A 21,738-nucleotide genomic window follows, 5' to 3' on the forward strand; every position below is an offset into this window, starting at 1 on the left:
TGGTGGGCTACAGTCCACGGGGTTGCAAAGAGTCGGACACGACTAAGCAACTTCACTTCACTTTGATCACAGGTTACAGAACCAAAGCAAGAATCTCAGCCTCCTGACTCACCAGTGCATGTTACCACATTCTTGTCAGGTTGAGATCAGTTTCTTTTTTCCAGTTGCTTGCTGGTTATTAAGAAGGATTTGTTGAGGATAGAGACTGCGTATTTATCCCTGTATCCCTGGACATAGTAATAACACAGAATAGACAATAACAGTAGACATATATTGCATGAAAAGGATAGATGGGTAGGTTTGGCTTCTCTCTTAAACCTTGAAGGAAGGCTAGGATTTAGCTTTGTGGAAGTTCTGGTCATATGGTATACACAGAAGCTGTTAGATTTGTTGAGTATTGGATACCTAAAGGAAAATAGAAAATAATGCAGAAGTCTAGGTTGGGGCTACATTGTAGGAACACTTGAATGCCAAGCTAAGAATTTTGGAATTTATTATCCAGTTAGCTGAAAAGTTTTGAGCAGAGAAGTAACACACACACACACACATACACACACACACAGGAGTGGGGAGACCCGGGGAGGTGGAGAAGAGTTAGGAAGAAAAATTATTTTGACCATTCACTTGAGGTATCATAAAAGCTTGATTGAAGATGCTAGCTATGGGAATGGAAATACGGTTCTAGATACAGAAAACCATCAGAATTTGGTTATCGATGAAGTGTGTATTTCAAGGTATAGAGTACTCAGAGATGCGACTGAGGTTCCAGATGTCATCTTTGCCTCTATAGTTTGGAAGATGGTATTGTCATTAACACATACAGTAGTTTTAAATGATGTATTTGAGGTACTTGTGCCCCCTCTAGATGGAAATGGCTATTGGAAATGTGCTGCCAAACTTCAGAAGAGAAGAAGTACATTTAGGAGTCATTTGAATAGAAAGGATCATTGAAGGCTGAGGATTAAATGAGATTGCCAGAAAGAGGCAAAAGCCAAAGACACATCTTCAGGAAATTTTCTACATTTAGAGGGGGATGAGAGAAGAGTCAGCGCAGATTTATTTGATCATAGACAAAGTGAAACCTAAGAATCATGTAAGGAGAAGGGAGTAGGGAGAGTACTTAAAGGAGGGAAACATCTGAATTACAGATTCTTTTTAATAAAAAGTTTCACAGTTTATATTGTAAGCTAAGTCTTATGCTAATAGGTAAAATATGTAAGTTAGTAAAAGGTATGTTTGCAGAAAACCTGCATTATGTGAGTATGTATTATAAACAGAATAGATGTTTAACACTAAAGACTTTTGCTAAATGTAGAGGTTGAAGAAATCTTTCATTTTTTAAACTTGAATTTGAGAGAATATAGTCAAGTAGTCTTTTTAATTAAAAGCCTTGTTTTAACATATATGATAACCATTTGAATGAATTCTGAATAGTGATGTTTTACCATACTTGAATATCTGTTTACCTTCAGCACTTTATAGAGTATTTCCCCTGCAGTATTTATAAGTATTCTATTAGGGGTAAAAATACTCACCATGTACTGTTGGTTTTCCCTAAGTAACTTTTTGTTTTTATCTTTCAGGATCTGACGGGCATAGAATCTATGGATCAATGTCGCCATACCTTGGAACAGCATAACTGGAACATAGAGGTATTATAGGATTCATTATGAGTGTACTTATTTCTTATTCCCTGCTCTGATAATAGATCTCAAAGACATGTACTTTTCTTTTTTTCCTTTTCACAGCAAAAATCTTCTCTCAATAGTTTTTTTTTTTTTTTTAATTTACAGCTCTTTAGTCTTTAAATTTGTATGAAAGGTGAAAATTATGATCAGAGTTTATAAAATCACAGAAAAGATTGTGATCAAATCCCTCAGTATAGTGTCCCTCCCTCTTTATTTTTTCTTAATGACTTTTTGGGGAAAATACTGGTTTTTATATATTTGATTTACAGCCAGATGCCATAATATGAACCTTTTTATTAAATATTGTAAAATTTATTCTTCTGAACTTTCTATTTGGTTATGTTACCTGCAACTTGATTTTTTTTTTTTTAGTATATGGATCTTTTGTTTTATTTGATGATGAATTGGCTAGTACTTCAGAATAATCTCAGTTAATAATGGTAATAGCAAACACCTTGTCCTCACTGTAATGCTTCCAACGTTTTATTATTAAGTGTAATGCTAGTTATTGTTTTGAGATAGAGCCGCTAGAATGTAATAAATTCCATGAGAGCAGAGTGTTTTTGGTTTTTTTGATTGCTGTATTCCAGCATCTAAAATCGATCCTAGTATATCATAGACTCTCAAATATCTGTTGACTCTTCTTCTTTTCTTGCTTTATTAGTGGATATTGAGTTTAATCAAGCATGCTTTTGATATCTGTTGAACTTAACTGTTTAATTATGATATATTATTTGAATAGAGTACTGGATTACAAGTGGTATTTAGTTATTCAGCACTATTTTTGAGCAATTCTAGGCTCTGGCACTATGCTAGCAAATAAGACTTATGTTCTCATGGAGCTTCAGTTTGTAATAAATGCTGTGAATAAGATGAGTACAGAAAATAGAATAAAGAGGATAAGGAAAGTCATTTTAATAGGGTGGTCAAGTAAGGCCTTTCTAGGGAGGTTATATTTGAGCTGACACCTGAATGATGAAAAGGAATGATGAATGTGAAATTTTAAGGGGAATGCATTTTCGGAAGAAGACATGATGTTGCTCTGTATGATACTTTGGTATTGTCTCCTTGTTAGACTTCTATTTCAAGCATATGCTGAAATTTTAAAAATGACTGACTTAAAAAAAAAACCAAATGACTGACTTGATAAAATCGGTTGAGAAACCTAGTTAGCATACTTATATTTAAGCCTGTGAATTATCTTCTGAAACTATTATTTTAAATGTTTTATTTTCTTCTTTAGTCCAGGAGTTATTTAGAAACATTTTTTTGTTTGTTTATATGGCTGTATAGATTTGTATATAATTTTCTTGTTACATAAATGGAATTATGCCATATTTACATTTTTCACTGTCAGTAACTCATAAAAATAATACATAAAGGTAACTTTCGTTTGAAGTCACACGTAAAGATGCTCAGTATCACTTAACCTAGCGCAGAAAGGCAGATCAGGACTACGGTGAGGGCCTGTCGCGTCCAGTCAGAATGGCCGTCTTGGAAGTTCTACAGTCACAGATGCTGGAGAGGGTGTGGGCAAAGCAAGTCCTCCTATATTGTTGGTGGGAAAGTAAGTCGGTGCAGTCATTGTAGAAAACAGTGTGAAGGTTCCTCAGGAAGCTAAAAATAGAATTACCATATGATCTAGCAGTTCCACTCCCTGGGCATGTATCCAGGTAAAACTGTAATTCAAAAAGATACATACACCCCTTTATAGCACTATTCACAATAGATGAGGCATGGAAACAGCCTAAATGTCCCCCGACAGAGGAATGGATAAAGAACATGTGATGTGTGTATATATACAGTGGGATGCTGCTCAGCCATTAAAAAAAAAAGAAATAATGCCATTCGCAGCAACATGGATAGAGTCAGAGATTATATCGTACTAAGTGAAATAAAACAACAGATTGATCTCTGTTTGTTTCTAAGGCAGACCATTCAGTATCACAGTAATCCAAGTCTGTGCCCCAATGACTAATGCTGAAGAAACTGAACAGTTCTGTGAAGACCTACAAGATCTTCTAGAACTAACACCCCAAAAAGATGTCCTTTTCATTATAGGGGACTGGAATGTAAAAGTAGGAAGTCAAGAGAAACCTGGAGTGACAGGCAAATTTGGCCTTTTATTAGAAAATGAAAAAATGAAACGACAGTGGCTTGCAGAGTTTTGCCAAGAGAATGCTGGTCATAGCAAACACCCTCTCACAACACAAGAGAAGACTCTACACGGACTTCACCAGATGGTCAATACCGAAATCAGATTGATTATATTCTTGCAGTCAAAAATGGAGAAACTATATACAGTCAGCAAAAACAAGATGGGAGCTGACTGTGGCTCAGATCATGAACTCCTTATTGCCAAATTCAGACTTAAATTGTAGAAAGTAAGAAAAACCACTAGACCATTCAGGTATGACCTAAATCAAATCCCTTACCGTTATACAGTAGAGGTAACAAATAGATTCAAGGGATTAGATCTGATAGACAGTGTGCCTGAACAACTATGTATGGACGTTTGTGACACTGTACAGGAGGCAGTGATCAATACCATCCCCAAGAAAAAGAAATGCGAAAAGGCATAATAATTGTCTGAGGAGGCCTTACAAATAGCTAAGAAAAGAAGAGAAGCTAAAGGCAAAGGAGAAAAGGAAAGATATACTCATTTGAATGCAGGGTTCCAAAGAATAACAAGGAAAGATAAGAAAGCCTTCCTCAGTGATCAGTGCAAAGAAATAGAGGAAAACAATAGAATGGGAAAGACTTAAGAGATCTCTTCAAGAAAATTAGAGCTACCATGGGAACATTTCATGTGAAGACGGGCACAGTAAAGGACAGAAATGGCAAGGACCTAACAGAAGCAGAAGATACTAAGAAGAGTTGGCAAGAACACACAGAACTATACAGAAAAGATCTTTATGACCCAGATAACCACAATGGTGTGATCACTCACCTAGAGCCAGACATCCTGGAATTCAAAGTCAGTGGGCCTTAGGAAGCATCACTACGAACAAAGCTAATGGAGGTGATGGAATTCCAACTAAGCTATTTCAAATCCTGAAAGATGATGCTGTTAAGGTGGTGCACTTAATATGCCAACAAATTTGGAAAACTCAGCAGTGGCCACAGGACAGGAAAAGGTTAGTTTTCATTCCAGAGCCAAAGAATGTTCAAACTACCACACAATTGTACTCATCTCCCACGCTAGCAAAGTAATGTCCAAAATTCTCCAAGCCAGGCTTCAATAGTACGTGAACCGTGAACTTCCAGATGTTCAAGCTGGATTTAGTAAAGGCAGAGGAACCAGAGATCAAATTGTCAACATCCGTTGGATCATCAAAAAAGCAAGAGAGTTCCAGAAAAACATCTACTTCTGCTTTATTGACTACATCAAAGCATTTCACTGTGTGGATCACAACAAACAGTGGAAAATTCTTGAAGAGATGGGAATACCAGACCACCTGACCTGCCTCCTGAGAAATCTGTATGCATGTCAGGAAGCACCAGTTAGAACTGGACATGGAACAACAGACTGGTTCCAAATAGTAAAAGGAGTACGTCAAGGCTGTATATTGTCACCCTGCTTATTTAACTTATATGCAGAGTATATCATGAGAAATGCTGGGCTGGAGGAAGCACAAGCTGGAATCAAGATTGCCGGGAGAAATATCAATAACCTCAGATATGCAGATGACACCACCCTTATGGCAGAAAGTGAAAAAGAACTAAAAAAGAGCCTCTTGATGAAATTGAAAGAGGAGAGTGAAAAAAGTGACCTAAAACTCGACATTCTTAAAAACAAGGATCATGGCATCCATCCCCATCAATCACTTCATGGCAAATAGATGGGGAAACACTGAGAGACTTTATTGGGGGGCTCCAAAATCACTGCAGACGGTGACTGCAGCCATGAAATTAACACTTGTTCCTTGGAAGAAAAACTATGACCAACCTAGACAGCATATTAAAAAGCAGAGAGATTACTTTCCCAACAAAGGTCCATCTAGTCAAAGCTGTGATTTTTCCAGTAGTCTTGTATGAATGTGAGAGTTGGACTATAAAGCAAGCTGAGCACCAAAGAATTGATGCTTTTGAACTGTGGTGTTGGAGAAGACTCTTGTCCCTGGGACTGCAAGGAGATCAAACCAGTCAACCAAGACTCTGATGCTAGGAAAGATTGAGGGCAGGAGAAGAAGGGGACAACAGAGGATGAGATGGTTGGATGGCATGATCGACTCAGTGGACATGAGTTTGAGCAAACTCCAGGAGATGGTGAAGGACAGGGAAGCTGGTATGCTGCAGTCCTTGGGGTTGCGAAGAGTCGGTCATGACTGAGCGACTGAAAAACAATAATATAGATGTGTATAACTGAGTCACTTTGTTGTACAGCAGAAATTGATCAATTATACTTCAATTTTTAAAGATCACTTCATAGAAGGAAAAAATTTAGCTTAAAAAGTTCAAACTAATCCTAAGATTAAATATGAAAAAATCTGGCTTTGATCACTTCTCTACTATTGTCTTGCAGTCCTGCATTCCCAACATAGAAGTATTAACAATTTCCTTTGCTTTTTTCCCAGATATTTTTGTGCCTCTCTAGAAATACTTATGTGTTAAAAGTGAAAGTGTTCGTTGCTCAGTTGTGTCTCTTTGTGACCGCATAGACGAGCCTGCCTGGCCCCTCTGTCTGTGGAATTCTCCAGGCAAGAATACTGGAGTGGCTAGCCATTCCATTCTCCAAGGGATCTTCCTGACCCAGGGATCAAACCTGGGTCTCCTGCATTGCAGGCAGACTCTTTACTGTTTGAGCCATCAGGGAAACCCCAAAATATATATGTTGTTCTCCAGAGAGCTTTTATTTACATAGGCTGTATCTGTTTGTTTATTACCATGTTGTTGCTCTGTTCAGTCACTCAGTCGTGTCACACTTTTTGCGACCCTATGGACTGCAGCATGCCAGACTTCCCTGTCCTTCATAACCTCCTGGAGCTTGCTCAAACTGATGTTCATCAAGTTGGTGATGCCATCCAATCCTCTTATCCTCTTGTCGTCCCTTCTCCTGCCTTCAATCTTTTCCAGCATCAGGGTCTTTTCTACGAGTCTTCTCTTTGCCTCAGGTGGCCAAAGTATTGGCACTTCAGCATTAGTCCTTCTGATGAATATTCAGGGTTGACTTCCTTTAGGACTGACTAGTTTAATTTCCTTGCAGTCCAAGAGACTCTCAAGAGTCTTCTCCAACACCACAGTTCAAAAGCATCAATTCTTTGGTGCTCAGCCCTCTTTATGGTCAAACTATCACATCCATGCATGACTACTGAAAAAACCATAGCTTTGACTATACTTGTCGGCAAAGTAATTTCTCTGCTTTTTAATAAGTTGTCTAGGTTGGTCATAGCTTTTCTTCCAAGGAGCAAGCATCTTTTAATTTCATGGCTGCAGTCACCATCTGCAGTGATTTTGGAGCCCAAGAAAATAAAGTCTATCAAGGTTTCCATTGTTTTCCCATCTATTTGCCATGAAGTGATGGGAATGGATGTCATGATCCTCATTTTTTGAATGTTGAGTTTTAAGCCAGCTTTTTCCCTCTCCTCTTTCACTTTCATCAAGAGGCTTTTTGGTCCTCTTTGCTTTCTTCTGTAAGGGTGGTGTCATCTGCATATCTGACGTTATTGATATTTCTCCTGGCAGTCTTAATTCCAGCTTGAGGTTCATTCAGCCTGGCATTTCGCTTGGTGTATTCTGCATATAAGTTAAATAAGCAGGGTGACAATATACCACCTTGACGTACCTCTTTCCCTATTTTCAACAAGTCCGTTGTTCCATGTCTGGTTCTAAGTATTGCTTCTTGACCTGCAAACAGATTTTTCAGGAGTTAGATAAGCTGGCCTGGTATTCCCATCTCTTTAAAAATTTTCCACAGTTTGTTGTGATTCGCAGTTCAAGGCTTTAGTATAGTCAGTGAAGCAGAAGTAGATGTTTTTCTGGAACTCTATTGCTTTTTCTATGATTCAGAGGATGTTTGCAATTTGATCTCTGGTTCCTCTGCCTTTTCTAACTCCAGCTTGAGCATCTGGAAATTCTTGGTTCACATACTGTTGAAGCCTGGCTTGGAAAATTTTGAGCATTACTTTGATAGTGTGAGATGAGTGCAGTTGTGTGGTAGTTTGAACATTCTTTGGCATTGCCTTTCTTTGGAATTGAAATGAAAACTGACCTTTTCCTGTCCTGTGGCCACTGCTGAGTTTTCCAAATTTGCTGGCATATTAAGTGTAGCACCTTAACAGCATCATCTTTTAGGATTTGAAATAGCTCAGCTGGAATTCCTTCTCCTCCATTAGCTTTGTGCATAGTGATGCTTCATAATGCCCGCTTGACTTTGTCCCCAGCCTAAATTACATGGTTGGTCTTTTCTAGGGTGCTCAGCCCCACCATAAAATCCCATAGCAAGGATACTCTTACCAGGTGTGACATAGATTACCTCCAGAAGCTGAAGGTAGAGATCAGATTTCCCTTTGGGTAAAGCCAAATTTTTTAACCACACTGGGACAAATAAACAGTTTCAGGGGCAGAGTTATGAAAGGAATGAGACTTTTTTTTTTTTTTTTTTTTTTACTGAATATCATCTTTGTGCCAGGAATTATTAGAATTTTGTATGATCATCTCATTAAATTTTCAAATTAACCCTGAAAAGTATTGTTTATTCATTTTGCATGTGAGAAAACTGAGGCACATAAGCCGAGCAACTTTTCTCAGTGCTGGAGCTAGGATTCAGACCTAACTTTCTCTGCTCCAAAGCCACACTTTCCCTCAATACCAATCCATCAAGATGGCTCCATTGCACAGTTCTGGGGGCACTGTCTACAGTTTGTGTTCTCTGTGGATGGTTTTCCTTATGCTTGTACAGTGGAACACCTTGTATCCTAGCCACCCTAAATAGCATATACCATCTGAATAAAAGCAGTGAGCTTCCAGACAAGTTCCTTGGGACTCCTCTGTGTATGAATTCTGGAGCCATCACCACACATTGCCTCCCACCTTAGCAAGTTAAAAAAAGGTTCATGAGTATTTACTCCCTGGTGACCTATTTTGACACACCAGCAGCAGTCGTCTCTTCTAGGTTGATCTGAGCATCACTGAAGTGCTCCTGTTTTCTTCTTCTCAGGCCGCTGTACAGGACAGGTTGAACGAGCAAGAGGGTGTACCAAGTGTTTTCAACCCTCCGCCATCTCGGCCCTTGCAAGTGAACACAGCTGACCACAGGATCTACAGCTATGTTGTCTCAAGACCACAACCAAGGGCAAGTTACTTCAGAGCTGGAACCTCTCCCTTTTTTATTTTAAAAGTTCTTTTACTTGGTTATGTTGATCTCTGTATGGTAGAAACAAAAGGAATATTGAGAATATAAACCTGTTAGCTTGACGTAGCTCCTTGGTAGATTTATTGGGTTTATCATTTTTTTCTTGATTCCTTAGTGAACCAATGAAAGTAACTATCCCTTTTTTCCCTGTTTCTACACCAGTTACTTGAAGAGTTTTCTGTGCCTTGTTTTGAGTTTATGACACTTTATCTGTATGTATTTACATGTCTTAAAATGTTTGCTCTATGTTTAGTAGATCCTGCACTTTTAAGCTAAAATGTTTACTGAATTCTTTGCTGTTTCATTTTGCTTAATTTGAAGCTACTTCTAGGGAAATACTTGGAAGTTCTGTGGGAGCCTTGGCCATATCTTTGAGATTAATCTCAGGGCTAGTAGTAGCAAGGAGGTGATTCAGTTATATTCAGTTGGCATTTAAGAGTGTTCAGGGTACTTGATATTTTGCTATTGGGAATCTAGAGATGAATAAAGAGGCATTCTTCTCTCCAGATTATTCACAGTCAGATTAGGGAAGTCAGGTATGTATACTCACAGTGAACTCCAGAGAACTTTTAGAGTTTCTCTTATTCTTAAGAGTTAACACTCACTTCTTACACTTGAATTTAAAATGTATTCCATCTTTCCTTTTGCAGACTACTTGGTAAGATTTAAAAAAGAGTTTTCTAAGTAGCTGTTTTAGGGTATTTTACAGTAGAAGAGCACAGAATCTTAGAGGATTATATGATTCAAGGAGTAGTTCAAAGAATTTCTGGCAGTCCAGTGCTTAGGATTCTGCACTTGACTGCTGAGGGCCCAGGTTCAGTCCCTGGTCAGGGAACTAAGATCTCACAAGCTGTGCAGTGCAATGAGAGAAAAAAAAAAAAGAAGAGTCCTTCTATATGTGCCCAGTGTTTCTCCAATTTGTTTTGGGCTTGACTGTGTTTGAGACCCTAATGTCGACTAATGGAGTTCCAGAGCTCTGGAGTTGCCTGGCCATGGACACAAAGAGGATATCAGATTAACCCAATATAATAAATGCGTTGTAAGCTATAGAGCCCTGTGTATTTATTAGTTAATAATAAGAGCAGCAATAATCAATATTGTTAAAATAATTAACACTATTATTGAGATTAGCAGCTATTTGGAGATTTGTAATTTTGATTAATATAATTATTCATCACTTATATACAGAGGTCCAAGGTAGTAATATTGGTTATCTTTCTTGTTATTTCTATATACTGCATTTAAATGTGTTAACTCTAAAAAATGAAAGAATGAATATTTATGATTTGGGGAGGAAACTTGGAATTGAATTTGACAAGTAATATAAGTAGCTGCACGAAAAGTGTTCAAGCAGATTTAATACAAAAATTAAGATAGTATTAGATGAAATGAGGTCAAAAGTAGTTGGTTTTTTAAGAAAGATGAAGTGGTCCAGGAAAAGAGAACCATATGTGACAAAAGGAGAAATCACATAAAGGACAAAAAAGAATGAAAATCTTAACTAGCAATTAAGGTATTAGGGATTGAGAGAATGATATCTAACTTTGTTTTTGGAATTTCAGGGGCTGCTTGGATGGGGTTATTACTTGATAATGCTTCCATTCCGGTTTACGTATTATACAATACTTGATATATTTAGGTACGTACCTTTGTATCCATGTGTTTAGTAGCAACAGGGTAGACTTTGGAGCAGAAAGAGATCAGAATAAGGTTTATGCTCTTATCAATTTTGACTTGCCAGTTTATCATCATATTGAATACTTTTCCTGAAGTATTTCGGTTTTTCGAACGTAATAGCAGATGTTACCATTTTCACAATTGAGTCTGCCTATATTTATTGTATCCTCCCTATCCCACCATATTTTCCCCCTACATTCCCCAGTTAGTCTTCACACGCTTTCTGTTCCAACCTTTGTTACCTTTACTAACTTCACACTCCTTGTTAGCTTTCACCCTCAACCATCTTACACCTTCATAGTTCCAACAGATTGACTTGCTCTGAAATGACCCATTTTTCTCCACATTCCTCCTGTGACAGTTTCACTGTTCTAGACACCCTTTCTGTACATTTCCCTGTCTTGGCAACCCATAGGTTGCTGGCACTATAACCCTTCCACGTGTGTGTACACCCTTGCTTCACACCTTCACTTTTCTTCTCACTTCCTTCGTTTATCGTTTGGAGAGCTCAGCACAGGAAGCTACAGAAAGACTGGAAAATGTCAGGGGACTCAAGGTGCACATCAGACTCGAGTGTCTGATCTGGAGCTCAGTAATAGATGAATCCACACCTAGTCCTTATGGAGAACTAGAATGTGTATGGGCATCCAGGCCAACAGACGTAGCCTTGTGTGCATACAGCGCAACCTGTACCTGCCTCTGAATACAGGCTAATCTTTACCTTACTCTAGGGAACAGAGCCTGAAGGTATGGACTGACCAGCTTCAGAGGTGCATGTAAAAATCTTCCAAATCACAATGAAGACTGAATTGATATCTCTGTTGTTTTGTTTTTTATAAGCTAATTGTCCTAAATTGTGTTGGCCATTGGAGTATATTGTGATGAGAAAGAACAACAACAAAAAATAATTAAAACCTTTATTCATTCATTCATAAAATTTGAAAACTTGGAGTAATAAGATAATCCTAAAATACTTGATTTCAGAGAAAGTTATCAAAACATTAATCTTAAGGGTTTCTAATCACTCCTCCACATACACTGCTTCTTTCTTTTTGTTTTTAATTTGCTCTGGAATGTTTGTGTTAATGAGTTAGATTTGATTATTCAGGAGAAATTCCAAGTGACATTGTGTGTATATTGGGGATTTGTTAAGGGTATAAAGAACTGACTTAGTATTTGATAAGGAGAGTATCATAGTGTAGTTAGCTTTTCTATGCTGAAATTTCTTCAAGTATATGAATATTGTTCGCTTCCTTGGGAAAAGATATGCATGGCATGTGTTACTAATTTTAATGCAACTGTATCATCCAAGCAATTTGTTTAATGTTATGTAGCACCTTGACTTATCAAGCCCTTTGCCTTTTATGGAAACCCAAAGGATAAATAAATGGTACTATACAAATGTGATAAGATGGCCTCTTCAGAAACAGATGTACCATCTTTAAACTTAAGTAACTGCCAAGTCTCCAACTCTGCCAAGTGCTGTCTAGATCCATTTTATAACTTCCTCTATGGATGCTGTCAACCATAAATCACTGAGCAGAATTTACTTGCCCCGTTGATGAGCAAGTAAATCATGACTGCAAGTTTGGATTTGAAGTTCTTGCCCATAATCTGAATAGTTTGGGAATGTGGATTCATAATTCAAAATTTCAGAACAGAAAGGAAAGGGAGAGGCAAGTAGAACAGCTGGAAAGAGACAGCTCTGTTCTAGAACAGCACTGTCTAATAGAACTTTCTGTGATGGTGGAAATGCTGTGTATCTTCACTGTCTAGTGTGGAAGCCATTAGCCACATGTAGCTATTGAGCACTTGAAATATGGCTGTTGTGAGTGATGAACTAAATTTTTTTATTGTATTGAATTAATTTCCTTGGTGATTTAGATAGCCATGTGTGGCTCTTTGCTGCTGTTTTAGACAGTGTCATTACGAGAGTCTGAGTGCACTCATGACCTTTGTGTGACTCATTTCCCAGTTCTTTTAGCCCTAAATTTTTCTGCAAAAAGCACTTAAGATTTGTTTATGCCAGTGTTGAAATTTATAATCCTAGTAGTTTGCATTCTTCTTAAACAGGCAGTGGCACAATTTGCTGCTTTGTGGCTTTTGAGCCAGACTGTATTCTCAGGTTTGATGGTCCACTCACAGGTGTTTCACCTCCCTTTGCTGCCATGCCTGTGGCTCTGCTATAGGAATCTTTACAAACTGGCCCACTCCGTATGCACTACAGTAAGCCGATTCATGTGATATTTATTCCTTCCTCCCCAGGTTTGCTCTTCGTTTTATACGGCCTGACCCTCGCAGCCGGGTCACTGATCCTGTTGGGGACATTGTTTCATTTATGCACTCTTTTGAAGAGAAATATGGGAGGGCACACCCTGTCTTCTACCTGGGAACGTACAGCCAGGTCAGTGCCACAGACCATATAGATGCCAATTTATTGATATGGTTCTATCCTCAGTGCCACAGACCATATAGATGCCAATTTATTGATATGGTTTTATCCTCAAAGGAAAGCATAGACCAGCACAGATCATGTCATTCTTTGTTCAAGAACTTTAAATGACTTTTTATAGCTTACACACACACACCACCCCCACCCCCACCCCCTTAGCTTACACACACACACACACACACACACACACACACACACACCACACACACACCCCCTTAGCTGGGCCCTCTTTGTTGAGGTCTTTCCCGCATAACTTGTTTCCCTGTACCATAGGTTCCAGCTAAACAGTCCCCTTAAGTAACGTCCCACCTCTGTGCCTTTCTTTTACTTTACTGTTTCCTCTGTCTAGCCTTCCTCACATTTTTTTAACTGGAATCTTGCCCGTCCTTCACCAGCTCATGTCTCTCCCCTCATGTAGCTTTCCTGATTGCTGCATTCTACCCTACCTGCTTACAGACTAAAGTTGTTTTTTGTACTTTCATAGTGTTTTTTTTTTAATGTTACAGCAATTTCAGTCTTCCTTATTTTATAGTTGTTTGTGTTCACGTCTTATCTCCTATACAAACTATAAACTCCTTATAGGCAAAGCCTAAGTCTTCTTGAAATCCTCACAGAACGGAATAAGGCCATAGACCATAGACTCAAGGCAGCACATCTCATTTAACCCAAGCAACACACACCTTTGACTGTTAGCTCTCAGGGGGCAAAAATTAGTAGGAGTTCTATGGGTGTTGGGCATACCCCTACTTTACCAGAAGAAAATGTAGAAGTAGCACTGTGGGCTACTTCTAAGGGTGGTTCTATTCTGCAGCCTCCAGGATTCTTGAATCTATCTGGAAAAGGAGAAATGCTGACTCTTGCTTCCTGTGTGATTCTCCCACATCTGTTTTTTCTCACTGGCTGCTCCCACCCCACTCAGTAAGCCTTAACCACCTGCTATATGCCACACGTGCTCAATGCTAGAGACACAGTCATGAATGAGATGGTCCTCTCATACACCCTCTTTGCTGTGATCCTGAGGGTAGACCCCTATTGGTCATTCAGGAAATCTTAATTGAATTGTAATGTGCCCAGTATTCTACAAATGCAAAAGCACACACAGGAATCTTGGACTCTTGCCTTGTTTTTGAAGATCTTTTAAAACTCATGCTTTTTAAAATGCCTTTGGGCCCCTCATTTTCTCATCCCTGTTTGGCATGTGACCAGGGATCAGGCTTATCTTCACAGTATTTATTATGCTGTAGCTATAAAGTGGCAAAATTCTCATCTCCCTTTTCAGGTCAGATTCTCCTGTTTTTATCTTCCTTTAGACTGTGGGAACAGCTGACTTTTCTGTGGTTGCATGGGGCTTTTTTCTGTCAGCCTGCTTATTCTCACTTGCCTAATACAATTTAAACCCTAACGACACTAAAAACCTTTTCATTGAAGCTTATTAGCATATGTAATTTCTATTGGGAGAAGAATGCCAAGGGTGTGAAGATAGAAGCCCAGGAGTTTTCTGGTTTTCTTGCTTATCTTCTTTCCTTATTTCTTCTTTTGTTCTAAATACATAGCTGTATCCATTAGGACCCGTATCCTAATTAAAAGTTTGAGGCATAGTCATCATCATAATTAGTGATCTTCTGTTTCTCACAGGCACTTAATGATGCCAAACGGGAGCTTCGCTTTCTTTTGGTTTATCTTCATGGAGATGATCACCAGGACTCTGATGAATTCTGTCGGTAAGTGGATTGTTTTTTCTCTCCCTCTTTTCTGATCTTATCTGCTGATGGTTGTGGTAAGCAAGTTCTTCTCATGTCATTTTCATCCCTCTCCACAGCAACACACTCTGTGCGCCTGAAGTTATTTCACTGATAAACACTAGGATGCTCTTCTGGGCATGCTCCACAAACAAACCTGAGGGATACAGGGGTAAGTTGTGGTTTTTTTCTTCCCTTATTGAAATTGTCAGAATATCTTTCAAATAATCTGGACGGACATAACATTTATTGCATGACCATTCTATGGCCAACCAATCCTCTCAGCAGTCATAAGAGGTGGGGGTTGTATTACCTCCACTGTATAGTTTAGGCGTTTAAGCTGCTGGCCCAGGATCATGCAGTTAGCAAGTTTTGGAGTACGCTCAGGTCTGTCAGACTCTAACCCACTTATTACAGTTAACCCTTGCCAGAACCTGTTTTATTTTTTAAAATACCCAGTCCTAGCCAGCAACTTGCCTTTAATCTTAGTGGGCTTTTTACCAAAGAGTTTATTCTTGTCATTAGCAATTTTACCGGAGCTTCTTGCACAGTGAGATAGTTGTTTGAGTACATTGAGTGCCCATAGGGATTCAGAAAGCTCAGATCTTTACTGACTGTGACTAACTCTTAACTAGAGGTAAATATCTTTAGAAGTCAGTGTAAGATATACCAGCTTTTGTGGTAGCTCAGTCGGTAAAGAATATGCCTGAAGTGCAGGAGACCCAGGTTTGACCCCTGGGTTGGGAAGATCCCCTGGATAAGGGAATGGCAACCCACTCTAGTATTCTTGCCTGGAGAATCCCATGGACAGAGGAGCCTGGCGGGCTACAATCCATGGGGCCACAAGAATTGGACACAACTCAGCGACTAAACCAGCATAAGATATAAAGGCATCTAGTGAAGGAAGACATAGTTTACTTTGCAGCTACTTCTGTTCAGCAGCTTTTGAGTATATATTGGCATACAGGTTCTGTGCTAATCCTGAGAACCAAAGATGCAGTAGATGGTTTGTCTGCATCCTGGAATCCGAATTGTTGTTCCTAATTGGCTTTTAAACAGCCGATAAGTCCCTGCATATTTGTCATTCTAATATGGCTTTGGAGATGAGCAGTGATAGAAGGAGACTAAGGATATTTTCAATAGAAGCTTAAAATCTTTTCTTTCAAATCATAAGGTAAAACTGTTATGGTAAAATCTTGGTTATTTGAAGGACCAACTTTCTAAGCTTGTTCAAAATAGAAAAGCTAGCCCTTTTTTTATTGGGTAGCATGTATGGGACATAGGAAAAGGGGATAAGGAAGGGATTGGATAAAAGGAACAAAAGATAGGGAAGATGATGGTTGAGATCATCACCAGTAACAGAAAACTGGATAGTTGTAGCCTTGGCCTCTTTAGGCTTGACCCCAACAAACACAAAGGAAGATTATTATCATAAGCAGTAGCCAGAGTCCTTGTATATCCTTTTTGCTCTGTCAAATAGACATTGTCCTTGAACTCTGCATCCTGCTCTAGTATCATCATGACAGCCACACCCCACCAGAAAAGCCTGTCCTATTGGACATAGGGACACGAATATATAACAACAACAACAAAAAAAAGATTGAGAAACTAGGAGAGGAAAAAAGGTAGGCAGGGAATAAATGACACCTCCATTGTTTCCCAGTTGAGACTAAAGCAGTTATCTCTTGCTTGTTGTGTGAACTCTAAGAGTTAATCTGTTTCATCCCTAAGTCCTGCCCTTGATCTTTTGGATCTTCTTTCTGTCAGTCTCTCAGGCTTTAAGAGAAAACACCTATCCATTCCTGGCCATGATTATGTTGAAGGATCGGAGGATGACTGTGGTAGGACGTCTAGAAGGCCTCATTCAGCCTGATGACCTCATTAACCAGCTGACATTTATCATGGATGCAAATCAGACTTACCTGGTGTCCGAACGCCTAGAGAGGTACAGGGGAGTTCCTCTCTGGAGCTGAGAGACCAGCTGCAGACATGGGTGCCTACCTGGGGCTTCACAAATCCTGACTTCTTCTCTGTTAGGCAACTTCAAAGGCCTTGTCCATTTAATGTTAAAATATTCACATATTGATACTTTGACCTAAATAACTCCCTCAGATCATTTGTCCTTGGAGATGTCATTCAAAATAAAGATAAGACTCTGTGTTCAGGATTATAAATAGTGTCATTTAAAATAGCTGAGCATGATATAAAGAACTTAAATATAAAAACTGAGGAATGGTTATAACTCCTCCCCCCATCGTATAAGTAATATGCAGGAATTAATGTAGAAAATTCAGGAATCACAGAAAAGCACAAAGAAGAAATTTTAAATAATTCATAATCCTGCCACCACTTTAACATTCTGGGATATTTTCTTTTTAATTTTACAGACACAGACACACAACACTCTACATCATACCCAATTTTTCAGAGAGAAAAAGAAATATCCCAAAATGTTAGTGTTTTCTTTTTGATTAGTAGAACTCTGAATAAGGTGTTTCTGTATTTTTCAAATCTGCTAAAATATGTGTGTGGTTTTTTCGTTTTATAAAAGCAACATATACAAAAATGCAGTTATCCAAGAAGGTATTTACCTATAAAATACGATATTGATTGATGATCATTTGATGGCAATAATAGAGTTACTTCTGTTAGGATTGGGGGGAAAGGATAGTTTTACATGAAAAATTGAAGAGAGATGGAAAAGCTCGCCATTTCTTTTTCTGCCAAATTAAATTAAGACAAGAGATTTAGATTCTGCATGCCTTTTTTGTACTCTCTCATGGTAGTGTGAAATAGTCATCTGCCGAGATTGTCAACCTTTTTAACCCCCTAAAAAATTTCGGTTTCAAGGAAACACAGGGCTTTGTGAGATTTATCTTTTCCTTTTGTGCTTTTGATCTGTCCACAGGGAAGAACGAAACCAGACCCAGGTGCTGAGACAACAACAGGATGAGGCCTACCTGGCCTCTCTCAGAGCTGACCAGGAGAAAGAGAGAAAGAAGCGAGAGGAGCGAGAACGGAAGAGGCGGAAGGAGGAAGAGGTGCAACAGCAGAAGCTGGCAGAAGAGAGGCGGCGGCGGGTGAGGAGCCTGTCTCTGCTTCTGGTGACTCCCAGACTGGTCTTTTCTTAAGTGTGAAAGGAGAAAACTAGATGATAGGATTGTGAATGATTTAAATTCTCCGTGCCAGTTTAATATTTATTACATTTTTCACAAAAAGTATTTTTTTAAAAGTTTATTAAAACAAATATAAGAGTAAGTATAAAGGTTGTGTAAAACAGCTCTGTTCCTTGAAAAGGAAGCATAAACAGATAGTAAACAGTTCAATACGCTGATTCACAGCAGTAGTGTTTAAACATTCAAGTACCAGTGTTAGCTCATCTCACATTTAATTCATGATCTTGGTTCATCATTGCATATTGCTTCTTGATTATAGCCAGTGTCTTTTAGTTAGTCATTCCCTTTTTTCTAACAGTTGCGTACCTTAACATTAGTCAATAAATAATACATGTGATGCAGTGGTGTGTAATCAAATAAATATAATTTGAAGTAAGGTGTTTCTGACTCTTGCCAAGAAGTTTTTTTCTGATACTTCCCAGTAAACCTACATGATATGATTGTATTTCTTGTTTCCTTGTTCCCTAGTTGGAACCTAGTCTTACCTATGCTTTGTGTCTCTACAGAATTTACAAGAGGAGAAGGAAAGGAAGTTGGAGTGTCTGCCCCCAGAGCCTTCCCCTGATGACCCTGAAAGTGTCAAAATCATTTTCAAATTACCCAATGATTCTCGAGTAGAGAGACGATTCCACTTTTCACAGTCTCTAACAGTAAGGACTGCCTCAATTGTGTGAAGTGTTAAAGTCTGGGCTATAGATCTGAAAGCTTTTAAGGACTCTCAAGAATGTTGTTGGTTTATCTGCTGCTTTAATGGACAGAGGAGGAAGGGGGTGGAAGTGAAGAGGGCACTGAATTATTGTAGGTTTCTTCAGGTCTAGCTGCCAACACAGAGCAGTTATTAAGATTTCATTATGTCATGTTTGAGCTCTGCCAAGAAGAAAAGATACCTTACCAAGAAGTTCCACAGAAGACTCAGGTGTTGGAGGTGGGAGGCTCTCCTTTGCTGCTCAGCTTTCATTGGTTTCAGAATCCCATCAGCACCCCTTGCTGTTTAGAAAAGGCTCTATCGCCATGGCCCTGGAAGGGCTGGAATTACACAACTGAATATAAGTGCATGTGCAGCTTTCATGCAGTGTCACTCTTTTCTTTCTTCTCAGGTTAACGCATAAGCCCCACGTAGTAGGGCTGCATTGTATAGCTGGTGTCCATAGGTAAATAGTGTTTGTCATTCCATAGGGATGTAGTTAAAAGCAGAGACAGAGTCTTACAGAATGAGGAGCAAATTCTCATTGTTCCATTGTTAATAGATGTCTCTCCTTGGTCAGTTTACTTAATCTCTACGCCTCAGTTTCTTCATCTATAAAATAAGTGTAATGGTGACTCTGTAGTAGGATAATTAGGATTAAGTTTGTATGTAAAGTACTCAACATTGTGCCTGGCTCATAGTAAACATTCAAATGCTATTTTTGATATTTGTTATCAGAAGGAATTATGTTTAGTGTTGGTATGTTGCCTTTATGTTTATATTGTGTTGGCATGTTGCCTTTCCAAATTCACAACCATACTAGATCTGCCATTTCCCTGATCACTTGAAATAATCAGGAGTAAACTGCATAATTGGACTCCTGTGGAGGCTCAGTGGTAAAGAATCCACCTGCCAATGAAGAAGACTTGGGTTCAATCTCTAGGTCAGAAAGATCCCTTGGAGCAGGAAATGGCAACACACCACAGTATTCTTCTTGGGGAATCCCATGGACAGAGGAGCCTGATGGGCTACAGTCAATGGGGTCGAAAAAGAGTCGGACATGACTTAGTGACTAAACAACAACAAACCGCATAATAGAAATGTGGCTGCTCTGTGGTTAGGTGAGGCTGGGTGGCACTTTGATTACTTCTTCCTGTTTAATTGGAGAACATTGAGCAAGTTACAGAATCTCTTACAGGGCCTCAGATATATCGCAAATGTAAAATGGAAATACGACTCGCCCTCTGATAACATTAAACTGAAAGTAGTTTAGGCCCTGTGCTGGGTACCCTGTGAGTTATGCAGGTGAGTAAAGTGTGGTTCTGAAATTCACAGAGCTTACTGACTGCTAAGAATGTTAAGATGATTCAAAGAGCTAATTCACAGTAAAAACATTGTGAGGCATCCTGGTGAAATAAATAGCTTCTCCATTTTATTTATCTCATTTACACACTGATTTATATGGAGGGAGGTACTCTTCATCCCTAACTTTGGATATTTTATCTGGGAATAACAAGAATGAGCCTTACACAGGACCTACCATGTTGTAGATGGTTACATGTTCATTCCCTTCCCTTGATGTGTCTCCTAACTGCTGTTTTGTGTGTAGGTTTTAGCTTGCCACCATCTTGACTAACAGTTTCCCTGTAGTATGCCCACGCTCTTCTGGAGCTTTTACTCCCCAAACTCTCATTACGTATATGAAAAGCCTAACCAAAATTTCTTCTCCTCAGAGTTTTAGAGGAAAATCTATTAGAATTGTGGAATAGAATAGACTTTTAGTCAAAGGGTAACCAACCCATTTGTTAATAAATATTTAATTCTTGTAAGCCTTTAAAAAGATTCACACTAAAAGTTATTTTAAAAAATAAAAACTAAGATGGAGAAATGAGGACAGGGCTCCGAGATAGGAAAGAAGTGTGACAGGAGGCATAGTGGCCCTGTTGGCTTTTCATTTAGCATTCGTAGTGTTAATGGCATGTAGCTGAAGAAGGAGTTACAGTTTTTTAGTGCTCTTACAGACTGATCTTCCTGTGAGTTCTGCCCTTTATACATATTCTGAATGAGTGAATGTTACATGAAATGCACTGTTTTCGCATGATGCTCAACTGTTGACAGTGATTAAATGCTAGGATTAAAAAAAGGATAAAGTGTACAAAAATCTCCAGCTTCCGTGAGTGGGCACAGTGGCACCTGACTTTCTCCTTACTCAGCCCAGAACTCATTTTTCTATTTATTACGAACCAAAGGGGACCTCTGGAGTGACTTTATGTGTTTCTTGATAGTATTAGGGCATTGCCAGTGATAAAGAACATTAGTGTTGTATTAGTGTTGAGTGTTATCAAGCAGTGATTGAAAAAAGGAGCAAGATATTTTGCCCTTTTGTAAAACCCTTACTGGGTTCATACCAAGAATACTTGGTGCAAGTCTAACTGATGCATCTCAAGAAAAATAAAGGAGAATGAATGTTAATGGAAATTGCAAAGACAGAAGGGAACTGAAAATTATGGACCAAAATATGAGAAGTTTGTAAAATCATGAATGGATTAGTTAAGAGGAAAATGAACTTACTCTTTATTTTTTTTTTTTAATTTTTTATTTTTCATGAACTTACTCTTTAAATGGATTTGTAGCTATAGCCCCTTAAAAATTCTAAAGAGGTAAGTTTAAGTTAAGACAAACGCAGGAAGGACTGCGTCACCAAAAGGGAATACACTTATATGAGAGGTGGAATAAAAAGGAAATAGAAATAGATTCCCTCAAAAAAGTAATGGTAACTTGAATAGTGTGTTCCTGATCTTTGTGAGGGACCTGAATGCAGTATCCTTCATAGCACATCCCTTAGAGTCTTGTTAGAAAATGAGTATGTGGGACTTCTCTGGTCTTCCAGTGCATGGACATATGTTCAGTCCCTGGTCTCAGAAGATCCCACACGCCAAGGAGCAGCTAAACCCACACACCACCACT

At 38.8% G+C, this 21,738-nt stretch overlaps 1 protein-coding gene across 2 annotated transcripts in view; it reads left to right on the forward strand.

Annotated features, from left to right (window-relative positions):
• The window catches only part of FAF2 (Fas associated factor family member 2), a 61,389-nt gene that overhangs the window by 34,186 nt on the left and 5,465 nt on the right, over nt 1-21,738 (forward strand). Inside the window, exons 2-11 of one of the 2 annotated variants that reach the window (XM_065918237.1) lie at nt 1,584-1,652; nt 8,848-8,982; nt 10,605-10,681; nt 12,985-13,123; nt 14,807-14,892; nt 14,991-15,082; nt 16,678-16,855; nt 17,819-17,990; nt 18,593-18,736; nt 19,970-20,076. In XM_065918237.1, coding sequence (XP_065774309.1) covers nt 1,584-1,652; nt 8,848-8,982; nt 10,605-10,681; nt 12,985-13,123; nt 14,807-14,892; nt 14,991-15,082; nt 16,678-16,855; nt 17,819-17,990; nt 18,593-18,736; nt 19,970-20,044 — 1,167 coding nt within the window. In that variant the 3' untranslated portion in view covers nt 20,045-20,076. The remainder of the gene's footprint in view (nt 1-1,583; nt 1,653-8,847; nt 8,983-10,604; nt 10,682-12,984; nt 13,124-14,806; nt 14,893-14,990; nt 15,083-16,677; nt 16,856-17,818; nt 17,991-18,592; nt 18,737-19,969; nt 20,077-21,738) is intronic. The other variant, XM_065918236.1, reaches the window with a different exon arrangement.

The sequence above is a fragment of the Muntiacus reevesi genome, chromosome 1, assembly GCF_963930625.1.
Source record: "Muntiacus reevesi chromosome 1, mMunRee1.1, whole genome shotgun sequence".
Taxonomy (NCBI): domain Eukaryota; kingdom Metazoa; phylum Chordata; class Mammalia; order Artiodactyla; family Cervidae; genus Muntiacus; species Muntiacus reevesi.